General features: G+C 45.7%; 1 protein-coding gene and 1 long non-coding RNA gene across 8 annotated transcripts in view; one reads left to right on the top strand and one right to left on the bottom strand.

The window, feature by feature from the left end:
* The window catches only part of LOC139048108 (uncharacterized), a 46563-nt gene extending 30801 nt beyond the window's left edge, over nt 1–15762 (top strand). Inside the window, exon 3 of the long non-coding RNA XR_011507520.1 lies at nt 9311–15762. This is a non-coding gene — a long non-coding RNA (uncharacterized lncRNA). The remainder of the gene's footprint in view (nt 1–9310) is intronic.
* LOC135914006 (uncharacterized) overlaps nt 1–24398 on the bottom strand; it is a 211481-nt gene that overhangs the window by 134064 nt on the left and 53019 nt on the right. The window contains exon 3 of one of the 7 annotated variants that reach the window (XR_011507512.1): nt 8489–8576. The exons of 5 other annotated variants lie outside the window; for them this stretch is intronic. Coding sequence is in view for 1 of the 2 variants with exons in the window: in XM_070522564.1 (XP_070378665.1) it covers nt 8536–8576 (41 nt within the window). In the remaining variant the exon portion in view is untranslated. Of the gene's footprint in view, nt 1–8488; nt 8577–24398 lie in introns of those variants that run through there. One more of the 7 variants, XM_070522564.1, reaches the window with a different exon arrangement.

The raw sequence follows: 24398 nt of genomic DNA, 5'->3' as shown, positions 1-24398 counted from the left end.
CTTTGCTGAATCTCCACCAAATCCTCTTTCCGAGGAGCCTGCGCGTATACTTGAGAGCATCCGCAACGTCAACCTCGTCCCATCGTTCGTCAATCACACTGTGGTGCGCGCAGTGTGCCCACAACGGGGTTTCAGGGCAATTCCATCCGGACTTCTGACATCTCGATGCCGTTGTCCGGAACCCTTTGCAGTGCAATGGATCTCGTGTCTCACAACCTCGCAAGACACAGCCTCGCAAGGAAAAACACTTCCACCCACACTGGGGCATCTTCCCCGTTCGTAGATTGCCTTAGGGATGGGTGCGGGCGAGCGGCAACGGGTTGCATTCAAAGCCATGGCATTGCTTCCGCGAACTGAACATCGCAAGCCCCGACTCACAGTCAACCCACTCACGCAGTCTCCGTAAACAGCAGCCCCCAAATCCTCGACAGCTGTAACTCTTCGACGCCGTCTTGGTGTCCAACCGCTCGTCTGTTTTGACCGCACCGCATGGCCCTTACATGTCGTCGCACGCACAAACAACGCTGAATTCTCCTAGCATTGATATGAGTACGTTTTCAAGGACCACCACGACTGGGACATTGCCCTTCCTTCCGTCACATTCGCGTATAATTCTTCTCGGCAGGACACGGCCGGAGTTTCACTATTTCATCTACTCTACGGTCGCGAACCGACCTTGCCCCTTGACACGGCACTTCCTCCTGCTGCGATCTCAACAAGCGAGCATGCGCGCGGCGCCATCACCCTCACCGACCGTGCACGCCAGCTTGCCCGTGCTCGACTGACGGCCTCGCAAACCACTCAGCGGCGTCAGTACAACACCTGCCACCGTAACGTACAGTTTTCGCCTGGTGCGCTCGTGCTCCTGTGGTCGCCCTCTCGTCACGTCGGACTTTCAGAAAAACTCCTTTCGCGATACACGGGGCCCTACAGCGTGCTGAGACAAGTGACGCCTGTGACGTATCAAATAGCTCCTGTGAGTTCAACTTCGTCCTCTACTCTGGCATCTAGTGATGTCGTGCACGTCAGTAGGCTCAAGGCCTACTACACTGCTTTCGATTCCGGCCTTTAGTCGCTCCGGGACGATGCTTTTGCCGCCGAGGGTAGTGCTACGGAACAGCATTTGCAATGACGAAGAGGCGAGCAGTGAGAAGACGATGATGACGATTGGAGGCTAGCGCGGGTTGTGGCCTCTTGGCCAAGTGCGGCGTATTCTCTTGAAAATATACTTGTATACATCTTTTCGTCTGCGTCTTATTAGTATTAGGCACTTTTAATATTTAATTGGTCCGAAAACCTATACAAAACGCACTCACTGTGGAGGTTATCTCGTAATTCTGAGCAATAATTTAGTCAAGAACTTAAGACCTGGTATGAGCAACATCAAAAATTGATTCATGTAGAAATATAACCTACACACACTACATGAATGAGCATATAGCATCTAATTATGTAACTGTACAGCGTGTCCGAACTACCATGCACCAAGATTTAAATATATGGAAAAGCCACGTAGCTAGGCAAAACCAAGATAATGTTGTTTACGATCGCTTGGAGATACTCAGATTATGCTTTGAATTTTGCCTCATTAAATAGTCTTTCCTAATTAGTTATTCAACTTCTCAAATGACAACGTGAAAAAGCTCCCGATACATGTTTCTGTTGCTCAATACGTACTACATGAAAGCGTTTTTTCCGGGCATGAAAAAAGCCCACGAACACACGCCAGATGGCCAAGCGACTGGCCGCTCCAGGTACTTTGCGTGTATTCACAGGCTTCTTTCATGGTCGGAAAAGCACTCTTACGTGGTACATATCGAGCAATATAAAGCTTACCGTGAGCATTTCATGTTGCTTTGCACTTTTATCACTGACACATTTCGTGTAGTTTTAGAACTTATTACTTACTCGTTAATATGTACTTAGTCGAAATGCAGAAATAATTTTCAGCCTCTCTAAGCGACTGCAGATAACATTACTTCGGTTCTGTCTGGCTGCGTAGAACTTGCATATTTTAAAATCTATGTGCATGATAGTCGGGACACCCGTTATTCGGAGGTCTTCGGCATCACCAATGGCAACGAAGACGACGGAAATTCGCTTGGAGTGACCACGTGATTGCTGTAGCAATAAATAATTAACAACACAATGGCACTGCAAATGAAGAACCTAGCAGAGAATCTGCATCAATGAGCTAGAACTGGCGGGACCGTTTCAGTGTGGGGAAGTTAATTATCCTTTGAGCAGTTAACATACGCTAGACGTCGGCAATTTAAAAGTTTAGTTACTCTAGTCACGAAAAGCCAAGATTTCCTTTTCGCATGAATGAAAATTTATAAAAAACACCCTAAAAAGGGATTTTTTTGAACAACTGCTGATAATAGGATATGCTTAGTACTATTACACGGCACGCAAACCAGGCTTCAATGGCAATGTATCGTATCTGTATGGATGCCTGCAATGAATTGAAAAAAGGTCCAAGGCGACACTTGGGCTATACACTATGCCGAAATAATAGGGCTCATTTTCCACTGAAATACGTAATAATGCCCGTTTACATTGTCGTCCTTTCCATCGCAAATACCTCAAGATAATGATTTAATGAGAGGAATGAATAGAATTTCACCTATTTCTGCGCGGCCATCTTTTTGAACAATAATTCGCAGGGGCGTCTGCGTCAGCAGGAGTTGGGCGTGTTGCGACACCACGTACACGAGCACACGAGGGCTGGCTCTTCCCGTGTGTAGCCGTGCACGGCTTAGCCGTGTCCGGGGAAAAGGGGATCCTGGGGGTTGAGCCTATGCTGGGTGTTTGGACCTTTAAGGCCCCCCGGCGGAGGCAACACACCTCTTCGGCCTCTGCTTCACACAGACGGCACCCCCGGACTGACCCACCCGGGGGAAGTCGATAGTCGCCTCTTCCTGTCTCTCTCTTCTCAAACCTTCGTATTTATCTCTCACTTTATATCTTTCCTGTCTTCTTCTCTCTTCCATTTACTGCCTTTCTCCACGGCGGCAAGGGTTAACTTTGTGTGGATATCCTACCTTGGGTACACCATATAGGGTTATAGTGATGGCGTACGGCGGGCGTCGTGCAGGCTTGTACACAAGCTCTGTCGCGTCCCTTCGTTGGGCTCCGTGGTGGGCGGTCGGCGCTGTTGCCGAACACACATACTTTCCTATGGCGGCTCAAATTTCCGTTGTCCATGATCGGCGTCTGAAAAGATGCCGCACCGAAGTGCCATTTCAATTCTCCTTTCGAAGCAACGCTCCATCTTTCCCCAAATACTATGCAGTCCGCGGTGAAGCAACACGCCTGTTAGAAAACTCTCCCCATTCGTGGTAGCCTAATGCCTGAAAGATAAAATCGGATAGACATACAAAGCCTCCAAAATGTCTAGCGGGGACCTCCTCCTAGAACTGAATAACAAAGATCAAGCAGATAAGCTGTCTGAACTTACCAGTATTGGCGAGGCGGCAGTGACTGTTTCAGCCCACAGAACAAGTAACTCAAGCAGGGGAGTAATATCTGGAGAAGACTTTATTGGTTTAAGCGACGAGGAACTGCTGGAAGATTTCCAGGAACAAAATATCACCAAAGTACAAAGAATCGTAATCCGAAGAAACGATCAAGAAATCCCCACCAAACATGTTATACTCACCTTCGGAACAAGCGTAATGCCTACTTCACTCGATGGAGGTTATGTCAAAGTCAATGTGAGACCATATATTCCGAATCCCAGACGATGTTTCCAGTGCCAAAGATTTGGACATGCTTCACATGCATGCCGAAGGCAAACAACTTTTGCTAAATGCAGCTCTAACGACCACCAATCAGAATTGCACCTCTTCGCCACAATGTGTTAACTGCAAGGGAGATCACCCACCTTATTCGCGGTCCTTCCCTTGCTGGAAAAAAGAAAAAGAAGTCATTGCACTAACTGTTAAAGAACAAATCTCGTTCTTCGAAGCCAGAAGAAGACTGTCGTACCTTCCCCGAAGAAGTTATGCCGATGTGACGCAGGCGGGGGCAGCGTCACAGAGGCCTCCGGAGTCCTCCGAGCCCACGCGCAGTGGTGCCGCAGTGACTCCTCCCGTCCCCGTGGTGGAAGCAGTCAGTACTGCTCCGCCCTCTTCAACGGCCCTGCAGACAGCTGTCCCACAGGGCCCTAAGATCAAGCGCACTCCAAGGCCCGAGACACGTGTCTCGGCGCCAAACTCTCTGTCCTCCAGCGCCTCAGAGAGAGCAATAGAGATCGAAACAAAAACCCCGGTGTCCACGACACCAAAGGACAAGCGCTCTCTCGAGCGCGGTAAGAGGGACAAAATCCCAATGACAACTCTAAATAAGAAGGCGATAACCTAAGGGTTATCGCTCTGTTGCATCTGCCTTCTTCAGATTCATGTTACCTAACATCTTTCTTATCCCCCATTCACTCGTTAATATCATTTTTACCTATCAATTTTATAATGACTTTTATGATCCAATGGAATTGTAGAGGTCTCTTACATAACTTAGGTGACATAAAAGACTTGTTTATAAACTTCTCTCCTGTAGCACTGTGCTTACAGGAAACCAACCTTGGCGATAAACACAAAAACATTTCAAAAGGCTTCACCGTTATACGGCGCGACCATACTCAGGCGAACCGGCTGTCAGGTGGTGTAGCCATTGTTCTTCCAGGTAATATAGCAGCCAGAGAAGTTCCCATTAACACTCACATAGAAGCCGCTGCTGTCACCCTTTTAGCTCACAAAACCACCACCATTTGTTCAGTACACATTCCGCCGCATTCACATTTTACCGTAAGAGACCTAGAGTTTATTTTAAACCAGCTACCTGAACCATTTTTAATAATAAATAATAACGTTATGGGGTAGTAAAACTACTGACAGCAGGGGTCAAACGCTCGAAGATTTTATCCTAACAAATTACATATGCCTTTTAAACACCGGTGTGGCAACTTACTGCTCCCCAAGCACAGGAGATATGAGTTGCTTAGATCTGGCACTGTGCTCTCCATCTCTTTTCTGTGATTTTCAGTGGAATGTTATTGAGAACCCCTGTGGTAGTGACCATATGCCTGCCATCATTGAAAGAACATCTACTTTTCCTACCATCCCACTGAGGCCACCCCGTTGGAAACTCCATATAGCAGACTGGTCTCTCTTTACTGAAAAGTCCACTCTCGATAACATATCAGATGAGCTATCCATACATGAAATGAACGATCAGACCACCGCCTGTATACTTGCTGCAGCAGCAGAAACAATCCCACAATCGTCAGGCTTCCTAAGAAAAAATCTAAAACCCTGGTGGACGAAAGAACGTACGCAAACAAAAAAACTACAAAACAAAGCGTAGGGTATCTTTCGGTGATACCCAACACAAGACAATCTACTCTCTTTCAAAAAAGCAAAAGCGAAAGCCAGGTACACACGCAGACAAGCAGAAAGACAGTCATGGAAACATTATGTATCTTCTATAAATAGTTCAATAACATCCAAAGGAATGTGGGATCAGCTTCGCAAGTTTAGAGGCGATTACGCTTCTTACACTATCCCCATACTGTCCCCTCCAGGCACACAAACAAATATAGAAGAACAGGCAGACATATTAGGGAAACATTTCCATGATATATCAAGCTCGAAAAACTACTCTGCTGCATTCCTGAAACATAAGCAATTAGCAGAAAAACTAAGGCTTCCGACCACAGGAAGTTCAGAAAGACTGTATAATGGCGCTTTAACACTTCCAGAAATCAACAGAGTCCTTACTAGTGGCAAAAAAACAGCACCCGGTTCGGACAGGGTACACTATGCAATGCTAGCTCACCTATCCCCTAAAGCAGTTGAGACCTCGCTTCATTTCTTCAACATAATCTGGGAAACGGGGAAAAGGCCCAAATAGTGGAAGAAAGCTATCATAATCCCGTTCTTTTAAAGCTGGAAAGCCTCCCACAACAGCAACCAGTTATAGATCCATAGCACTCACAAGTTGTCTTGCAAAGTCTTATGAGGCCATCATCAACATACGATTGACATACGTCCTTGACACAGAGAACATGCTAGATAACCATCAGTGTGGATACAAGAAAGGTTGCTCCACAACAGATCACCTAGTCCAGCTAGAAGACGAGATACGTGCGGCCTTTCTACACAAACAATATTGTCTCACTGTTTTCTTTGCCTTAGAAAAGGCTTATGACACAACATGGAGGTTTGGTATTTTAAGGGACTTAGCAGATTTAGGAATCCGAGGTAGAATGCTGAAATGTCTAGCCAATTTTATGTCGGACCGAACATTCCAGGTGCGTTTAGGAACGGTGCTGTCACATGCATTCATTCAGAAAAATGGTGTGCCACAAGGATGAGTACTAAGCACAACACTCTTTATAGTAAAGATGAACTCTGTTAACAAAGTCATTCCCCCCTCTATTATGCACTCCATATACGTCGATGATCTGCAAATAGCGTGCCGCGCCTCAAACTTACATACATGTGAAAGGCAGCCGCAGATAACAATTAATAAACTAATGGAGTGGGCTGAGAAAAATAGCTTCCGCTTCTCTACGCAAAAAACCGTTACAGTGCTATTCTCGCAAAAACAAGGGTTCTACTTAGACCCGCTTCTAAAATTGAATGACGTCGCACTGCCGGTAAAACAAGAATGTAAATTCTTGGGAGTACTCTTTGATAAAAAACTAAACTTCCTAGCCACATTAAAGCACTAAAAGTTAAGGCAAATAAAGCATTGAATATCCTAAAAGTTCTCTCTCAGAAGCACTGGGGTTCCGACCAAACCTGTCTTTTACGTATTTACCGGTCTCTTGTGCGTAGCTTTTTACACTACGGCTCAGTGGTTTATGGCTCAGCCAGGCAATCCTACATCCAACTACTTGATCCAGTACACAACCTTGGATTGCGACTGGAAAGTGGTGCCTACAGAACGTCACCCATTCAAAGTTTATCTGTTGAGAGTAATGAGCCCTTCTTACAGCAGCGCAGAGCATTACTCACTTTTTCCTACATACTCAGAATTCACTCATCATCTCAACACATATGCTACAACATCCTTACGCAGTGCAGCTCGCGCTTAGACTACACAAATAAACCGAATATGATTAGGCCACTTGTCCTGCGGCATGAGCAATACTGTCGGGTTTATGACATTCCCCACGAAGTCCTCCAGGTTGCCAAGAAACCGCAACGATTGTCCCCATGGTACAATTTCAAACAGTTGTGTGACTGGACACTAACACATTAAAAGAAAAGATACACTCCACACGAACACTTCATACAAGAATTCCGTGCTCTTCAGGACATGTATCAAGGGCACATGGAATTCTACACGGATGGCTCCAAAACAAAAGAACACGTTGGTGTAGGGGCTGTAACGGAATATTGGGAAACAAGTATTCGTCTACCAAAGCATGCTTCGGTTTTCACTGCTGAAGTTTATGCTGTATGGGTTGTAGTTAAAAAGACTATCACTGCCAAACACAAAAACACAGTCATATACACTGATTCCTTAAGTACACTGAAGGCTCTAAATCTGAAATCTGAGTGTGAACCCCTGTTAGGGGATATACTAAACATGGTCGCGCTTAATAAATATGGGAGATCAATCCGCTTCTGCTGCGTACCAAGTCATGTTGGGATGCCGGGTAACGAAGCAGCCGATAGATGTGCATCGAAGGCCGCGAACAAAGAGATAACAAACACAACACTTCCATACAAAGATAGCATCCGCGCGATTAGAAAAGCCTTAATGGCGAAATGGCAACGCGAATGGGACCGCTGTGCTGACAACAAACTACATCTCACGAAACCCATAGTTGGCGAGTGGAAGTCATGCTATCATCAGGAGCGGTTCATCGAAGTAGTTTTATGCAGACTACGCATTGGGCACACGCACCTCACACCCAATTACTTACTTACGAAAGAAGACACACTAACATGCGAGAAATGTCAACAGCCACTAACAGTTATGCACATATTACTCACATGTACGCAGACTGAAACACACAGACGAACACTCCTGCACAAATTATATCAACTACACATACCTTTACACCCTGCTCTAACTTTAGGTGATCTTCCGCTAGTCCCATTATGTGACATCCGTAAATTTCTAGACGACACTGGACTTTTACATAAAATATAGATTATTAACAAAGCCTTTTCCTTCATTCACTGGATTTTAAAACACCTCGTGTTTGGTGCAGCATAGCCTTAGCCGCTTTTGCGCCACTAAACCCCATTTAACTAACTTTTCGAACAATATTCATTCTGCTGAACTTTGATAAATAACGAATGACAGGCAAGGCCACTCGCCACTTTGCTAAACGGTCGGTTACTGTAAAAAATACCATTTTTCATTTCATTAGCCCAGATATGTTCTTACGATGTGCGAGGAGCAGGCGACAAAATTTAAAAGCGATTTCCTTTAGCGAACCTCACCGTGTTTCCAGGACCATGTGGCGGTTCTTTAGCCTAGTAGGCCAAACAAATGCAGTGGAGGACGCGCGCGACATTACCGCTGGGTTCCTTGCAGCAACACCAGAATGCGCTCGTCTGCGTGCATTGAAAGAGATTGAAAGCATTGAACGATATTGATACGACCGGACGTGTTACAGGCGTAGAGAGTGGTACAAGGTAGATAGAGAAATATTGAGGAAGAAAAAGATAGGTTAAAAAGACTTACACAAAAATGCTAGAGTGAAAAGCAGGTATATCATACCTGAGTAACTCAAAACGCTAGGTCACCATTTGTCACCCCCACATTTCGAGGGGGGTGCCAGAAATCACCATAATAATAATAATAATAATAATAATAATAATAATAATAATAATAATAATCACGGCTGCAGTGGTGGCAACCATGTGGTGGAAAAAAAGAGAACCAGAAAGCCGCCTGAGGCTATGCACAGCCGCGGCGGAGGCATTGCATTAATCTCCCTACCATCTCTGAGTAAAGGCTTCCATGTCACTGTGCGCAGATTTTCAATGAACACAAACTCCTGTTCGGACTCTTTATACTCTAAGTTTTAAAAATGAGGCGTGTATTCGCGTGTTTTCGGAAGTAAAATTTGTTGCGGAAATCCTCAGTTTATATATTGTTTGCCATGGAGGATATGGAAGGAGCTGAATTATGCCTGCGTGCGTAGGAAAAATATTATCCAAACTCTGAGTCAGATATACACCGTCCGGCGTGAGTGCCAGTGTTTCCCAGTTCCGCAATGTAAGTTGTCATTTGATTATGTCTAGAGCACCAGGGCACTAAATAAAGTTCGTTGTTTTTCTCGCAGGTACAAGACGGCTCGTAAAGAATCGAAGACGCCGTTCTAACGTGCCAGAAGCCCTCCTATTGGGGTGACGTTCATACCCCTTCATAAGTGCATGTGGGACACATTGCCTTGTATTGTACGACATATGATGTATCAAGTCTCAGTTAATGGTCCCGCATAGGTTCTTTCACATATTTTCATTCTAGGTGTGAACAAAACCACCTTTAGCTGAAATCGTGACCACAGCATAATGCGCATGTAAAAGGTGCTTTCGACAGCCATTTGAATCGCTTGCAGTTGTGCGCAAAACAGCTGCATTGCGTTCATCAGTCAGTTGCGTCAACCAAAGCTTGGCGACGAATATTGCAGGCGCTATTGTGATGAGATAACATCGGCGAATCTCTCAAGCTGGTGTAATTTGTTTTGTTGTACATGACGTAGAACTCATAGCAATTAATTGTAGCTCGAAATCTGTCACCCAACTTAAGGGGTACGCAGGCTTGTTGTGGGCAACAATCAGGCATCATTTTCAATATCAACCGATTCAATCTCGTTCAATATCTTAGTTAAGTACCAAACTTTTCTTACGCAATATGGCAAATATCACAAAGAAAAATTAGTTTGTCATAAGGTAAACAAATTTGTTAGGTACTGCCATTCAAAAGTTCATTTCTTATTGAAGGAAGCTGTTCACTTTTCACAAATGACTTTGAAGGCTCGCGTGTTGTTCTATTTACTGTTGAGTCTTGGGAACGTTTCTTTTGCTGCACAAAATGTCTCAGCGAAAGGAAAATATGGTCAGCTCTTGGCCACTCTACAGTCGCATATTCGGAGGACCGAAGAGATAGCACTGGCTACGCGGCAAGGCTATTGGAATTCCCATAATCTTATGTTGCTCCGCGAGTTGCCCTACACCGTAACTATGTGGGCGCTTCCGACAAAAACTTATTTAGACTACATACAAGCAAAAATTAATGCGGGTATCAAGACAAACGTGCTTGCACTATATCTTGATCCGAACACGTCACCATATTTAAGGCTGTGTCCCATGCGCCCCGCTGATTTTTCTTTGATTGACTGCTTCCTGATTGAAGAGAATGAATCGGAACGAGCAGCATTGAGTGGCGATTTTCGGGTGAGGTACACAAGAACGTTGTCTTGCGAGATTAATAGAGTCTGCAAGGCGAAAGGGAGCGGAATACCATGTGTACTCCTTTCACGGCCGAGCGATTTCTCAGCATCGATTAGAGAATGCCACCCTAATTACGTGAAAAATAATTTCAGAGATTTCCTTCAAAGTGAACTTAGCAATCAAGTGATCTATGTCGGCTGCGTTCAACAGCCAAAGGTGAACGTTGATTGCATGTCAGGGAACACTGGATTTATCTTAAAGGCCCTTCGTTTTTACAATGTTACCTTAAAATTCTTCTTCACCAATGCCAGCGCGACGGCTTTGTTGGAGATCGCACTGGGCAATCTTGACATCGTGGGAAACGAGCTTGCTATTAGCGATAGAATTGCTCCATTCTATGCCATTGATCAAATTACTTTTGAAGACAGTGATATGTCCTATGTCAAAAAGCCCAACTCTGTCTTGACGTCTTTCTCGAATATCCTAGTCGAGTCAAAGGTTGGTTTGGGTCTTCTTCTGGTTGGCCTCTTGTGCACCTCGCTTGTGTTAAGCGCTGCTGACCGTGGAGAAAGAAATCACTTGCAGTTCGGCACCGTAATGGGCTACATTCTGTTCCTTCTGGCTTCTTTTTACGCAACTTCTTCACCGATTCCTCGTAGAAGAAGTTTTCCGTTGACACACGCCATGGCGTACAGCGTATGGTTCATAGCCATTCTTCCCCTTTCAAACTATTTGCGCAGCGAACTTGTTTCTCGGCTCAGTGTACGCTCTCAGGGAGATGTTATGGACACACTCGACAAAGTAGAGGAAGCGCTTAGCCGCAAGGCCATCACTCCATGCCTTCGCATTGGCACTATGACGCATCTCACCGTTATACGGAACCTGAGCTACACGAAATTCCACAGTAAGCTGAGCATAGCCTTCTATGCGGCGAAAGAGAGAGAGTCCTTGGAGACCATAGAACCAGCACAATGCCTGTCATGTGCGCAACAAAAGGATCATGTCTGTATTACAGGGGGGCTTTCAATTTGTTCAAAGAAAATGAGTCGTGGATTTGTTGTATCAAGAGATACAGTAAACCTGGTACTGGGTGGAATGGTCCTTCGCAAGAACTTTGCGCTTAGGGTAGCCTTCCGTAATTTGGTACGCAGAGTTCGCGAAGCAGGATTCTTCAGCCAAACTAAGTCGTGTTTTCGAGAGCCTGAGATTGATGACAACCCTGATACTGAGCAGCAGTCAGAGCAGCTAACTGAGCTCAGTCAGTTCCTAGTGCTTTTTTTTCTATTACTCGCTGCGTCTACCGCAGTTCTCTTGCTTGAGCTGATAATTGGGAATTTGTAATACTCGCTCACGACAACTATTTGCTTCATTTAAAAGTCTTCTTCAGCCATCAAGAAAGTATTATTTTGTTTGAAGGAGCACTGAGACTGGTCTTTTTCTACTTTAATAAGTAATTGATGACCCAGTAATCACGGCACGAAAGCTCATTTACTTAAGAGCATGACAGATAATCATTTGGTGAGTTGTTTTACCGATGCATCCAAGTTTCGATTTCAGAGAGCAACGAGATAGGTCAGAGAAGGACCGTGCTTGCACGTGCTTTGCAATGTACTCGCCACCATCGTCGTCCTCCAGCGGCGACGATTTCGTGCAGGCGGTAGCCACCACCGTGGCCAATCTATTTCAATTTTAGCCACTAGAAAGCAGCTACTACGATATTGCGACCGGGGACAGCGAGGACGAATCTCAAGTCCTACATATCAGTCACGTTCAATGGTCAGTAAGCGCAGTCAAGCTGATAGTGCGGCAAATCTGCGGACACGACAAAAAATGCCGCTTCACTCTTCAGTTGCAGCTACACGGAGAGCGTCCCACTACAAGCAACAAGCGAAAAGAAGATCACACGCAAGCAACATAGCTGCCAACGAAAATTTGTGACATAGCATCAAAAGCAACAAGGGAAAAGGAGAGCACATGCAAGCAGCATGGCAGCCAACGAAAATTTGTGACGTAGCCTTTTCTCGGTTATTAACAATCCCTCCTTAATATCGATGTCGCGAAGTGCTCCGTTTCGGTGTTGACTGCGCCCACGTACTTGATAGTTGATTTTAAATATGTTCTAAGCTACATTCGCCGGTAATGTTTTGCACACGACGTGTGTGTGCACCCATAAATCAATCTGACGCGTTATGTCCACTTCAAAATTTCGTGCAAGTACACTTTAAGGTCATCAAACAGCTCCTCTCTCGGTAGCAGTAAACGAATTGACATCTCTATGTGTTTTGACTCCTTTTGGCGTGAAAACACAGTGGCGTCTATAGTAAATCCGTACAATGAAACAGGGGTAAGGGCATAGTCGCCTTGAAAACGAAAAGGGTAATATTATGAAAATAGCTGGGATGAAAGGTACACATTTATATTGCGTAGTTGACTTGTTCTTATACTCCATTTTTTAACCACTGCGACTCCCCTTAGAAAATCGAAACTGTGCTGGATATGTCCCATGCACCAGTTTATTTTGTTGAATTATTCTCACCCCGCAGCCATCATTATAAGACCATATTTTTATTCCTTGGCTGCACCGTTGCCGTAAGACGAAACAACACCAAAGTTTACCAGCCCTTCTGACTGCAGAATAAAGTCATGCCCATGCGGCAAAAAACTGTGCGCTCTCAATACTCAGCTGTTACGGAACTTCCACTTTCTGGAATGTTTTACGAATCGTTGGTACGCTTTTGAGCCCCTGAAAGTGTGTTTCTCCGTGTATTAGGGAGAATGCAGCAGGCATCACTGTAATATACTAAGAAGGCATTGTGCCACTTTTGGCAAATTATGTATTCGCCACTTCTCAGATGCCACGCTGGTTGCTGTATACGACATCTTCAAAAACAAATTATTACAGGGACACCTAATTTCACTGCATCTATACTTAGGAAGCAGCTAATTTGCCATCTTCCAAGGACGTTATAAGTCCCTTCGCCAAACTTTGCACAGGTTGGTCACCCAACATTTTTGAGCAAGAATTTAGACATCTGTTGTCGCCGCCACTGCTTCCATTGGTCAAGCTTTCGCTAGTTGTTTCCTGAATATTATGGCGTGTGCTACTCTGGCGAAACAACACTGCTAGTTTTCGTACTGAAATTTTTCATATGCAAGAAAGTTTGTGTACATTTATCGAACTCTAGCAGTCTAAGAAAATTCAAAAGGAGCCTCTTCCAAGCGAGAACAGGTCGCTAAATGGAAATTATTGACTGTGAAAGCACCTCCCTCCTTTTATACTACAGTCATCACAGAAGGAAGAAGCACCGCTTACCAAGGAGCAAATTTCCTTCCTATAGTGCAGGCCTTTAGTGATAAACATGATTTTCCGATCACTACGGCTGACACTGATATGGACAATATTGCATTTCAATTGAGAACGAAAGTCGCTCTCTTTGCACATAAGACAAGAAGAGCGAGGTTGCGCAAGTCAGCCATTCGTTGTTCTTGGAGCCATAACAGGCCGACCTTTAACCGGAATCATCGCACGCCACTGAAAAAAATTACTCTTTTCGCAGCCTCCAGGAATGCAAAGCTCGAAAACCACAAGTTCGTTTGACCTGACAACCATATGATTCGGACGGAAGATCAGACAGAAGCTGCAATTGTCGGATCTACATCGTCAAGCATCTAAGCACATTTTAGTAATAACTGAAGTCACTTTTCAAATACCGCAGCTACTGTTTGGTAGTTTTGGCAGTGTGGTTTTGTTTCCGGCCTAGTGAAATTTCTATTAGAAAAGAGATCACCTGCGTTTTCTCGCTGTAATTGCAACATTTGCAGTGTGTGCTCACGTGCCAGATGTTCAAGATTGTTGCTTGATCAAAAGTGAAAAATTGCCGAGTTGGCTAAATGCAGAGTGCGAACTGCTGTGACACAAGCTAGGGTATGGCGAAAGCGTAAGAACGAAAGCGTAGTGCCGGGCAAGACGGGCTCGGTGGCGACGAAGGCTCCGAGATAGCACCAGAACAGCGCGTGTCGTCTGGTCACCTATGATGTCACTGATACCATATATGGAAGCGAAGTGCTGCATGAGCAGAGGTCTATCTGCAGCAAATGCTGTGAACGGCGCCCATGCGTGACGCACGTGACTGATTGTCCGCGCCAGTCAATATATCGCGAAATGAAAACACGTATGGAGCTGCACTCAACTTTTGCACTGGGGAGCACCGCAATTGTCGGTAAATTTTCGTTTGTCATTGTCAAGAAACATTCCTGAAACATGCATAACCCGTTCACAAGGTATATTTAATTACAGGCACTGATTCAGGAGGATGAGCACTGCAGGGCGACACATGCTTACATACATTTAGGCATTCCATCGCTATCCTATCACCATGGCATGTACCCATTTTCAAAAATTGGGCACAAATGGGAACACACCAAGTGGTATACGTTTCCGATGGCCCATGGGAATGGCCCATAATTTCGGACTGCCATACGCACAGGCACAGGTGAAATTTTCTACCACCCCTGCCGCTGAATACGCCCTCATTTTCACACTGCGCATATCCACGAGAACTGCCTACGAGCTTAGACCGCAGATACCTCCAGGAATGGTTTTAGGCTGCACGAACTTGTGAAGCGGCTCTCATCTCTAACCAGCGCATTTTTCGGGATTGGCCCACGAAAGAGGCTACCTCGAAAGAGACATACCCGACATGGAAAACAAAGCGCAACTCCCGAAGGAAGCTAGCGTCTTCATGCGAACACAAAAGAGCGTGTCCGCGCGGCCAAGTGACGGAAGCAATGAAAGAAGTGGTGGGGTAAGGAGGCCATGCATTAGGTACGTGACCTTTGGTTGTCGGACGTGTCTCTAACAGCGCTCTCTAGATAGAAGTGGCAGATAAGAAGATGTGGCAGCACTGGGCAGTCACCGACAGACAGTGTATCTTCACGGCATCCTGCTGCTGTAATGTAACGGCTCATAGCGGTCTCTGTCTTGGTTCCCGCAGCAAACCTTTGTTCCGACCTGAGCTATGGAGGCATCCCACAGCTCCGGCTCCTCGGCAGTCATGTGACCCGATCATGTGCCACGTAAGCCATTCAGTTGGGGTCTGCCCTACGCTACTCCCCTCCTACCTTCTTCTCAACGACAGCCAGCTGGCAATCAGACTCATCTTGAGCCGAGGCAGCTCTTCTACGCTACCAGGGCAGCCCCGACGTGTACCAAAGCTCAGGACTAAACATACGCACAGAACTATGTATACTGCATGTTTAGCTTAGTATTGTAACCGTGCTTCAAATGTGTGTGCCGTGTTCGGTTCTTATTGTTGTTTGGCATCATTGAGTGCTTAGTTGTTGAATTAAAATGTGTGTATTGTAGAAAACTGTTTCTGACTGTCTCTTGCGGGCCGGAAGGAGTGGCACACATGAAATAGCGCGCAGAATGCAGTGGAACTCCTCCCGTGGCATACATTCGTTGATATTCGCGATGCCTCTCATCTTTGCTGAACGCACCTGAACAACTTGAACGTCGTGCTACTCCTGCCCAATGCATAAGAAATCGCTCCTTCAATGTAATAATTTATTCGCCCTTATAGGCTATAAGGCCTCCAAGAGTCGGGTGAACAAGCCATTTCTCATTGCATAGGCTCAATAAAGAAGGTGTGGTAGTCAAACGCTGTCAGGTAATGTCGCACTTTCTCTGTATACAAGACTTAGTGTTCCGCGTTAGCGCCCACGGTATTGCGTGCACAACGTTGGCATGAACATAGCAAAATTAAGTGATATCGTGTGCTGCATAGAAAATATAATCGGTTAGCCACACGATCACATAGGGATCTTGTTCACCAGGAAAGCCAGCTTGACAACAATAAATATATTGAAAACCCCGCGTAAACGAAACTTGCAATTTACCTCGTTATCTAACGTAAATTGGTAGGTCTTTTTCAATTGAATCCTTTTAAAATGTGACAAGAAGCAAGCAGCGGCGACTATCATGATCCGGGGAATGACTTTTCTCACTCAGCGGAAGTGTACATTACGTACAGGTGTCGACCGGTGAAATTGTTGAACTTCAGTGTTAGGTTAGCTATGGTAATGCCATGCGCTTCTTTCAAATACGTGTGCTCGTAGCCAAAATAGCTTCGCATAAATGCACAGTCTTGCACATAGCCGATACAGAAGCGGTTTTAGAAGAGGACGTACCCACGAAGCAGGGTGCGAATGAGAAATGTTCCTTTCAAAAGATTAACTGAAACACATAGAAACATTTATTTGTGGATGACGATGATGATGGTTGGAGTTTATTGGAGCAAGGGCGAGAAGTGCGCCAAAGAGCGCCAAGGCTCTGATTGTGCACTGCCATTGGCAAATGAAAAAATGTTCATCCGGACGTGGATGCAAGACGCCTTTACGGATGCCCAAAAATATTCGCCAGAAAGTGCGTAAATATATTCCTAATAAATCTAGACAACGATACATCATATATGCTATGGAAAAACGATGTGCTACGCGGAGGTGATGTACTAAAATATGCGTTTACAAGTAGCACTACTGCCTCACAAAGGCCCTTATGCACAAGAGTCCGGACGCATATGAAATACAGGTCGCTACTACCGCAGCATCAGCCTCTATTGATAGGATGTGTTACGAATACTGTGGGCCCATAACGCGAAGTATATCGGCATATTGTGAAAAAATTCAAACTCATTTATGATCAAAAATTGCTTCTGTCCCAAGAAACATTAAGGGATGAAGGGGAATGTCACATTGGTATGCTAGAGGAAAGTGCTTTCTTCGTTCAGCTTCTGCTCCACCAAGACGTGCAGAACGGTGAGCTTTTCACCACACCTACCACAGAGTGGAAGTTCATTACCAATCAACAGGTAAGAATGAGTGCTGTATGCGTGTCCCAGTCTCATTCGAAAGAAAACATAATCAGTTTGCCTCGTTTTTGCTACCGAAGAAGAATTTTGTACGTTCGACCTATTAAATGAAGTTTATTAGATCTTTCATAGTGCCAGATTGATTGCCAAAAGTTTCTCAGCCGTCTGCACATGTTAAAAAAGTTCGTTTTTTTATTGTAATCTTACAACCGTAAGATAGCCGGCCTTTTACTGTTTTGCATTCTAGTGCCGACTAGATGAATTCTTTCTACGCTGCATACCTTGACGCCCATTCCACCAAAGCACACAACATACTTACCTGCTTTGTTCACTACGTCGGCATTTCTTGAACTCTTGCGTTCAGATCATAGATAAGTACATTATTTTGCCAGCTGTGATTTTACAGGTCGTCAATTTCAGAGTGCAATGATGGAACATTTTGGGATTTTTGCTTAAAGACCTTTTCACAAGGTCAAGTTGCGCACTATATGATGAAATACGCTTCAGTGCGCTTTCAATAGAATTCAGACGCGAGCTTGCTCGTGCAATGTAGTCATCAAGCCGGACAGGAACTGCCCTTATCCTTTCAAGAATTTCTTTTTAGTCACTAATGAAACTTCTGAGGTCTTTAACATTGGGTTCAGGATTCGATTGGAAATCACCGCTGAGTAGTACCACAAGCATACATACGCTATCAAAGCAGTCGGCAATGCACACACAAAGAGCCCTTGGGCAAGGCCGCACCACTATACGCATATAACTCGTTTTGTACTTAGAATAAGAAGGATTACGCTGTGGCCACCATGCGAGCTGTGCCACATTGTCCAATGACGAATGGAAAGACGGGGCTTTAACAAAGGCCTTTCCGTCACGTTGACGATGTGGCTGTCGCCGGACCCGTGACAGAAACTCCCCACATAGGTCGTGCGTTTGAGTGCCTTAAGGGGACATTAACTGTACCTCAATTAGGTTGGGCTTAGTTAACACCAAATGACGTGGGTTTGACTCCCACCAAAGGTCGAGGATTCGACTTCCACAAGCGTTGGAAGGTTCCATAACTTTGGTCACTGCAACGCGAACTATGCCGGATTTTGCGCCTTATGAGCCATATAATGCTTTCACAATATTACCCGATGAAGGCCGTCGCAGGTACAGCGCGTTGATCCTTCAGTGAGGTTCAAGGCAGAAAAGCCTTTAAAGGGAAGCTGAAACACTTTTCTAAAAAAAATGAGTTCTCTGCGGCATTCTACAGTTTTCAGTCCCCTGAACACGAATATCTGGTTCAAAAAGGGCGGAAACAAACGCAAGCGGCTGTTTTTTCAAGAAAACGCGCACCAGCGCCTCAGGGCAAGGTGCGAACGCCGCTGTTGCCCATGATTGGTCGGGGCCGCTGTGACGTCGTTGGCGGTAGTCGCCGGTCGGTGCCGCCGCATGTCTCCGTTTCAGAGCGTAGCACCATTCCTTTCTCTCTGGTAGCACGCGGTTCTGCTGTTCTAGCTTCATAGCTGAGTTGTAAGATGGAACGTTCTCGCTGTCTCCGACAGCTTGTATTTTCCCCGTACATGTTTGAACCCACAGCCGATACGAAAAACTATGGCGGCAACCGCGGCAACCACGATGTTGAGTGTGCCAACAGCGAGAGCGATGTGTGCACCTTCTCGCGCGTTGGAAATCTTAGCTTCAAACTCTTCATTATATGCCTGTGTCACACTGGCTGCACCAAAATCTTCGATTGGTGACGGTAGTGGAACAGGTTCATCAGAGGCTCGGTTCTCAAGGAGCTCTGCTAGTATCTGAAAGAGTGCAAGGCATTGGTGTCATGAATTTCAGCATATCACTATACATGACAGCAGTTGGATTACTTACAATAATTGAAATACTTTTTCAGTAATTTATGTGATGGATTAGTTGTCTAGTGATAGTAATGTGAAATATTTTGTCTGTAATTTCATGGCTAATGTAATTTAGTAATTGCGCTAAATATGCACCAGTAAACTGTGTACGGCGTCAGAACGTTGGTAATGTGGTGAGGTGCCGTTGAGAAACATGGGCGGAGGGCATGAAAGTGTGTTACCTTATAGAAAGGTTGGCGTCCGTTTATACTTTGCTATTTGCTTCTTGTATGCATGAAAACTTTTTGGAAGCAATGGTAAAATAATACCATTACTTTTTTAAGGCAGTAATTGGTAATATAATTCAAATCAATGAGCGTAATAAGACAGTAATGAGTAATGTATTATAATTACTTTCAAATAATAATTTTCCCATGCGTGATGCATAGCTAGTTCCCTAGGAACAAGGCCAAGAAAAATTTTTTTTGCCAAGCAGCGATGCCTGTATTGGGCTAGACCACGTCGAATGCTGATAACTTCAATACCTCACAACGTTACTTCATTATTTGAGCCCGTTCGCCTTGCCACGGGCGCGGCTGTGCCGACGCTCGCTTTTGCGGCATTTCGCTGCTGGTAGCAAGCTGAGAGTGTGAAATCTACGGAACGAAGTTTTTACACGCCGAGTTCAACTACTCTAACGCGAGCATGAAAATATTACCGTAACGCCTCATGTCGTGCGATTTGAACACGAATGCTGAACAGCTAAATCTGCGGGCACCGCGAGGTAGGACGAATAACAAATATCACTGAATGCGCAAGCGTACCCCCGGCCAGTTATTTCACGGTATCAGAACAGCGCCGAACAAACAGCTGTAGTTGCAAAACAGGATGAAAACGGCAAGCACTTTGCACGTAGGTGCATATTCCCGGCTGTGCCTCCACCTCGCTTCGTCGTAGACCGTTTGTTCGACACTAAGGTGGTCATCTATTAAAAAATTGCCCGTGTGCACATTAAAAGCCTTACCTCCGCTTTTGGAGGTGGCGAGGTGTTTCTCTTGTAGGAGAATATAGATGGAACAACGCCGGGCTTCAGTCGCGCCGATTTAACTGGAATACCGATTTCCCGCATCGTTGTCAAGCTCCGATGATAGTCACTGTCGCTGAAATGGTCCGAGCACAGCACAGTTCATTTCGTCGGCACGAACTTCTCTCTCCTCAGCGCACGTACCCAGTGCGCTGCAAGCTTCTTTTCCTTCGGGAATTTGTGAAACACCACATCATCTCGCCCGCCTGTGTTCGCGCAGCCGAATGCTGCACAGAACGAGGGCATGTTGGGCACCCTTGGCTGTGGGCACTCACGCAGCACAGAAGGAAAGAACAGTTTACGAAAATCGCAAAACAAGGCGGTGGCGGCGGCGGCGGCGGCGGCAGATCTCTCGTAGCGTCGTTCAGTAAAGCGCAGGACGGAAAGAGGCATGCCAGCACATGTCAGCACGCCGGTCCGCAGCTCCGTTGGCTCGGTCTCCGCCCATGGCGTCACTCTCACCGGTTCTCTCCTGTGGCAACAACCTCACCCGGCGCTCCGGGAAGCGATGGGGGCGTGTCCGCGCGGGTGATTTAGAAAGCGATTTCCGCCCCTTATATTAACAAAACAAAAAAAAAATTCGGAACCGTCAATTATTAGGTCTGTTCTTCCCTATCCCAGCAATTCATGGAAATTGAAAACTGTTTCAGCTTCCCTTTAACGATGTCTGCAGCGGTTAAGGTGGGCAAGGGAGGCCCAGCAACCGTTTCATCCCGCGCACAAGTGCTGTACAACGATGGGCCTGCAATACAAACAGGACGGGATTACGCTGTGGCCGCATACCACAGGTGCCACCTTGCCTACTGACAAAAAATTGGGGTGTAACACGAAGCGCTCGCTGACGTTAATGATGTGGCTGTCACCGGAGCTGTGCAAATACACAAAAAAAGGTCGCAGCTGGGATAGTCCGGTGAATCTTGGGTGAACTAAAGGGCAAAAAAGCCTCTAGTGAAGCATGCCGGGGGGAAGGTGGTCAAGGAAGGCTTAGCAGCCCTTTTATGTCATGCACATGCGCTGTACAATGGAAGGACCTGTAGTACAAACAGCAACGGTTTACGCTGTAACAGCATGCTATTGTGGTGGTGCCACCTTGTCACCTTGCATTCGAACTGCGTGTTCACTGCCATGGTAATCTCGGTATCTCTGGGGTATACTGAGGAATCGCAAGCCTTGCGCCGATTTAGAGGAGCCATTTTTACTGCATGTGTAGCAGAGGTCTTAGTAACGTCTGCTGTCGGACTAGTTGGTGCATGGCTTAGCATGACAGCAGACATTAATAATCTTTCTTTCTGGTACAGCGAGCCCTTCTTTTTGTGGTTGCGTGCCTGTCCGTGTCCTATGTTTTGCACCTATAACCATATCTAAATGTAGCGGAGGGCGTTTCCTTGTGAACAAACTGTGTTTTGGTGATAAGAACGATAGAGCTCAGAGGGTGCTTTCTTTTCACGCGAGTCCTCTAGATCAACGCATCGCGTGCTTCAGGCTGTTTGGTTTAATTGTGCATGTGTAATTTCGCATGTCCACTGCAGCGGAGGTTGTGGAATGTTGGGGAGGGGCAGGGGTAAAATCAGTCATCAGCGCGTTCAAAAATTTCCAGGTTAGCTTGATCCCGTCGTGCGGGAAGCTGTGGTACCATCACTCGTACTCTATAGATGTTCTACGGTATAACATTATTACCCAGTCTGCGCCGTATTTCGTTGGCTCACAGCCTTATATATATATTCCCGAGTTTAAGAATAAAATACTAATAGATAACAACTGCTCAATTGATTTATGGGATGATTAGCTGTTGGATTTTGCACAGGCTCTCCCCAAACATAGAAGGACTGATTGTTGGGCTAGATGGTTTTGCATAGCTGAACAAGTAACTTAGCGCAATAAAAACTACATACACAAGATAGGTGGACAAAGACAAGTGCTGGTCCTTATCCACCTTCCTGCTGTCTGTGGTTTTTATTGTGGTAAGTTATTTGTTCAGTTTTGCAAAAACATTAAAAGAAATATTCCTGTCCGACCATGGCTTAAATTAATTTCTTAGCTGCACACGCCAGTGATGAACGTCTCCTGGGCGCTGCCATTACCACAGGGTGGTATTGAGAGCTAGAAACCTGCAGCCATGGTTAGCAATCACTATATTTAATTTTCACTCTAATTTCACTTCGTTAATATATCAGAAAACATTTGGACATACAGTACGAGTGACATGAGAAAACTTGAGAGCAAAGTGGACGTAAAGTATTCTGCGACAAGGACATCGCTCACCTTTGATAGGTGGCACTTCATAGGGACGAAAAAGTAAGATGCTTTTTAGAGTTTGTCCAGTTATATAGAGCAATGAACAGTTAGTTCATTGTTTGCTCCTAGGATTCATTATTTCTTAGAAGGACAGTTTGTTCCAATGCAAATTGACCACCAATTGCCACCGCCCGCCTTCAACTCATCCCAAAAATAATGCCGCTTCGGAGTCCGCCAGCTGATTATACTTGGCCAGGTCGCTTCCGAAGACCGCATCCTTCTCGATCCTGACGAGCTTCGTGCTGTTGCAGAATTTCCGCATACGACTACAGTGACAGAGCTTCAAAGTTTTGTCGGTCCCTGCTCTTCTTTATTGATCATCGCACACTGACGAAGCTCCTGGCTATTCGTGGTGACCATTGTGATTGGACTCCAACATGTGACCAAATCTTCACCAGTTTGCGTCATCTGCTTACTGCACTGCTCTGTCGACGTTACTACGACCCCAGTTCTTCGACTGAAGTTCACACGGACGCCAGTGCCATTGGTCTTGGAGCCGTCCTTGTGCAGCGCAAGCCTGGATTGCCAAAATATGTGATTACCTACGCGAGTCGTGCCCTTGCAAAGGCATAAACCAATTAATCTCTCAGAGAAGATGAGTGCTTGGCTATAGTTTGGGCTGTAAGCAAATTTCGCTCTGACTTGCATTGCCATCCCTCCGACATTGTGATAGGCCACCATGTGCTGACTTGCGTCACTGAAAGACCGGTCGGGTGCCTGGGATGTTGGGCTTTTCGACTCCAAGAATCTGACATTCGCGTCATTATGACGAAGATGCGCTCTCTCTATCACCCATGCGATCCGACGGAACGCCACCCTCATCTAGGGAGGGCCCTGCTGCTACGATTACTGTTATTGACGTGCCTCTGTACAGAGAAAATATCAGTGGATTGTGCCTCTCATTGTCGCTCTCACAACTTCTTCAACGGCTATATGCCCTTGAGCCCTTCGCCGCCAAGCCACTCATTTCGTATTACAGGACGCCATCTTGTACCGCCAGAACTATTAGCCAGACGGCCTCAAATGGCTGCTAGTCATCACTCACCATTTACGTTCAGACATATGCACGTATTTCTACGCCGACCCACCATAACCTTATGCTCCCCTGCTGAAAGCCTGCAAGCGGCAACGTTAGCGGTGGTACTGGCGCGACATGCATTCTTACGACCGCAAATACAGCGTTTCTTTCAGCTGCACTAATTTTTTGAAATTAGAAAAATATAAATCACGGTAACGTTATGTTTACCATTCGATTTTACTGATTGTCAGCCTCTAGATACAGAGCAATTTCCGCACATACATGCGTAAGTAGCGAAGTTACGGTAATTAACTTTCTAATTATCAGCTATAGGTGGCTACAGCAGATGAATACCTTGGACTCCGTCGTTGACGACACTACCCATCCGAATGATAAAATTTTGAATAGAGAGGTTCATGTTGGAGCTACGCGACCAATTAGATCCCCTTGGCAGGCTCCTTGGAACTGAAACTGGCTGGTAAAAGAGTGTCTGTGTCGTCGATGTCATCACCCCCTCCCCCCCCCCCGCCTTTTGTCACGTCTCTGAGGTCACCGCCGTTCCAACTCACCGCCGTTCCGCAAAGTGAGAACGCTTGCGTTCTCACTTTGTTTTACTTCGTCATGCCATTGGAATTACGTGGGTGCTGTAGAGCCAACCCAGTTCTTTGGTTATTTACATACTACAGACATGGCATCATATCAGTCTGTAGCGTCGACTGCGAATGAGACAGCTAAGAATGGCTTCACTGATCGACAGTAGGCTGTCAGTTGAAGAAACAATTGACATAGTGGTCGCTTATTTCAGTATGGGCAGAAAGGTTCGTCCAGCGGCACAATCCTATTACGCCTGCCATCCAGGCCAGCGCGTTCCTACGCACA

Source organism: Dermacentor albipictus, chromosome 7 (genome assembly GCF_038994185.2).
Source record: "Dermacentor albipictus isolate Rhodes 1998 colony chromosome 7, USDA_Dalb.pri_finalv2, whole genome shotgun sequence".
NCBI lineage: Eukaryota > Metazoa > Arthropoda > Arachnida > Ixodida > Ixodidae > Dermacentor > Dermacentor albipictus.
This window is presented reverse-complemented; position numbering and strand designations above follow the sequence as displayed.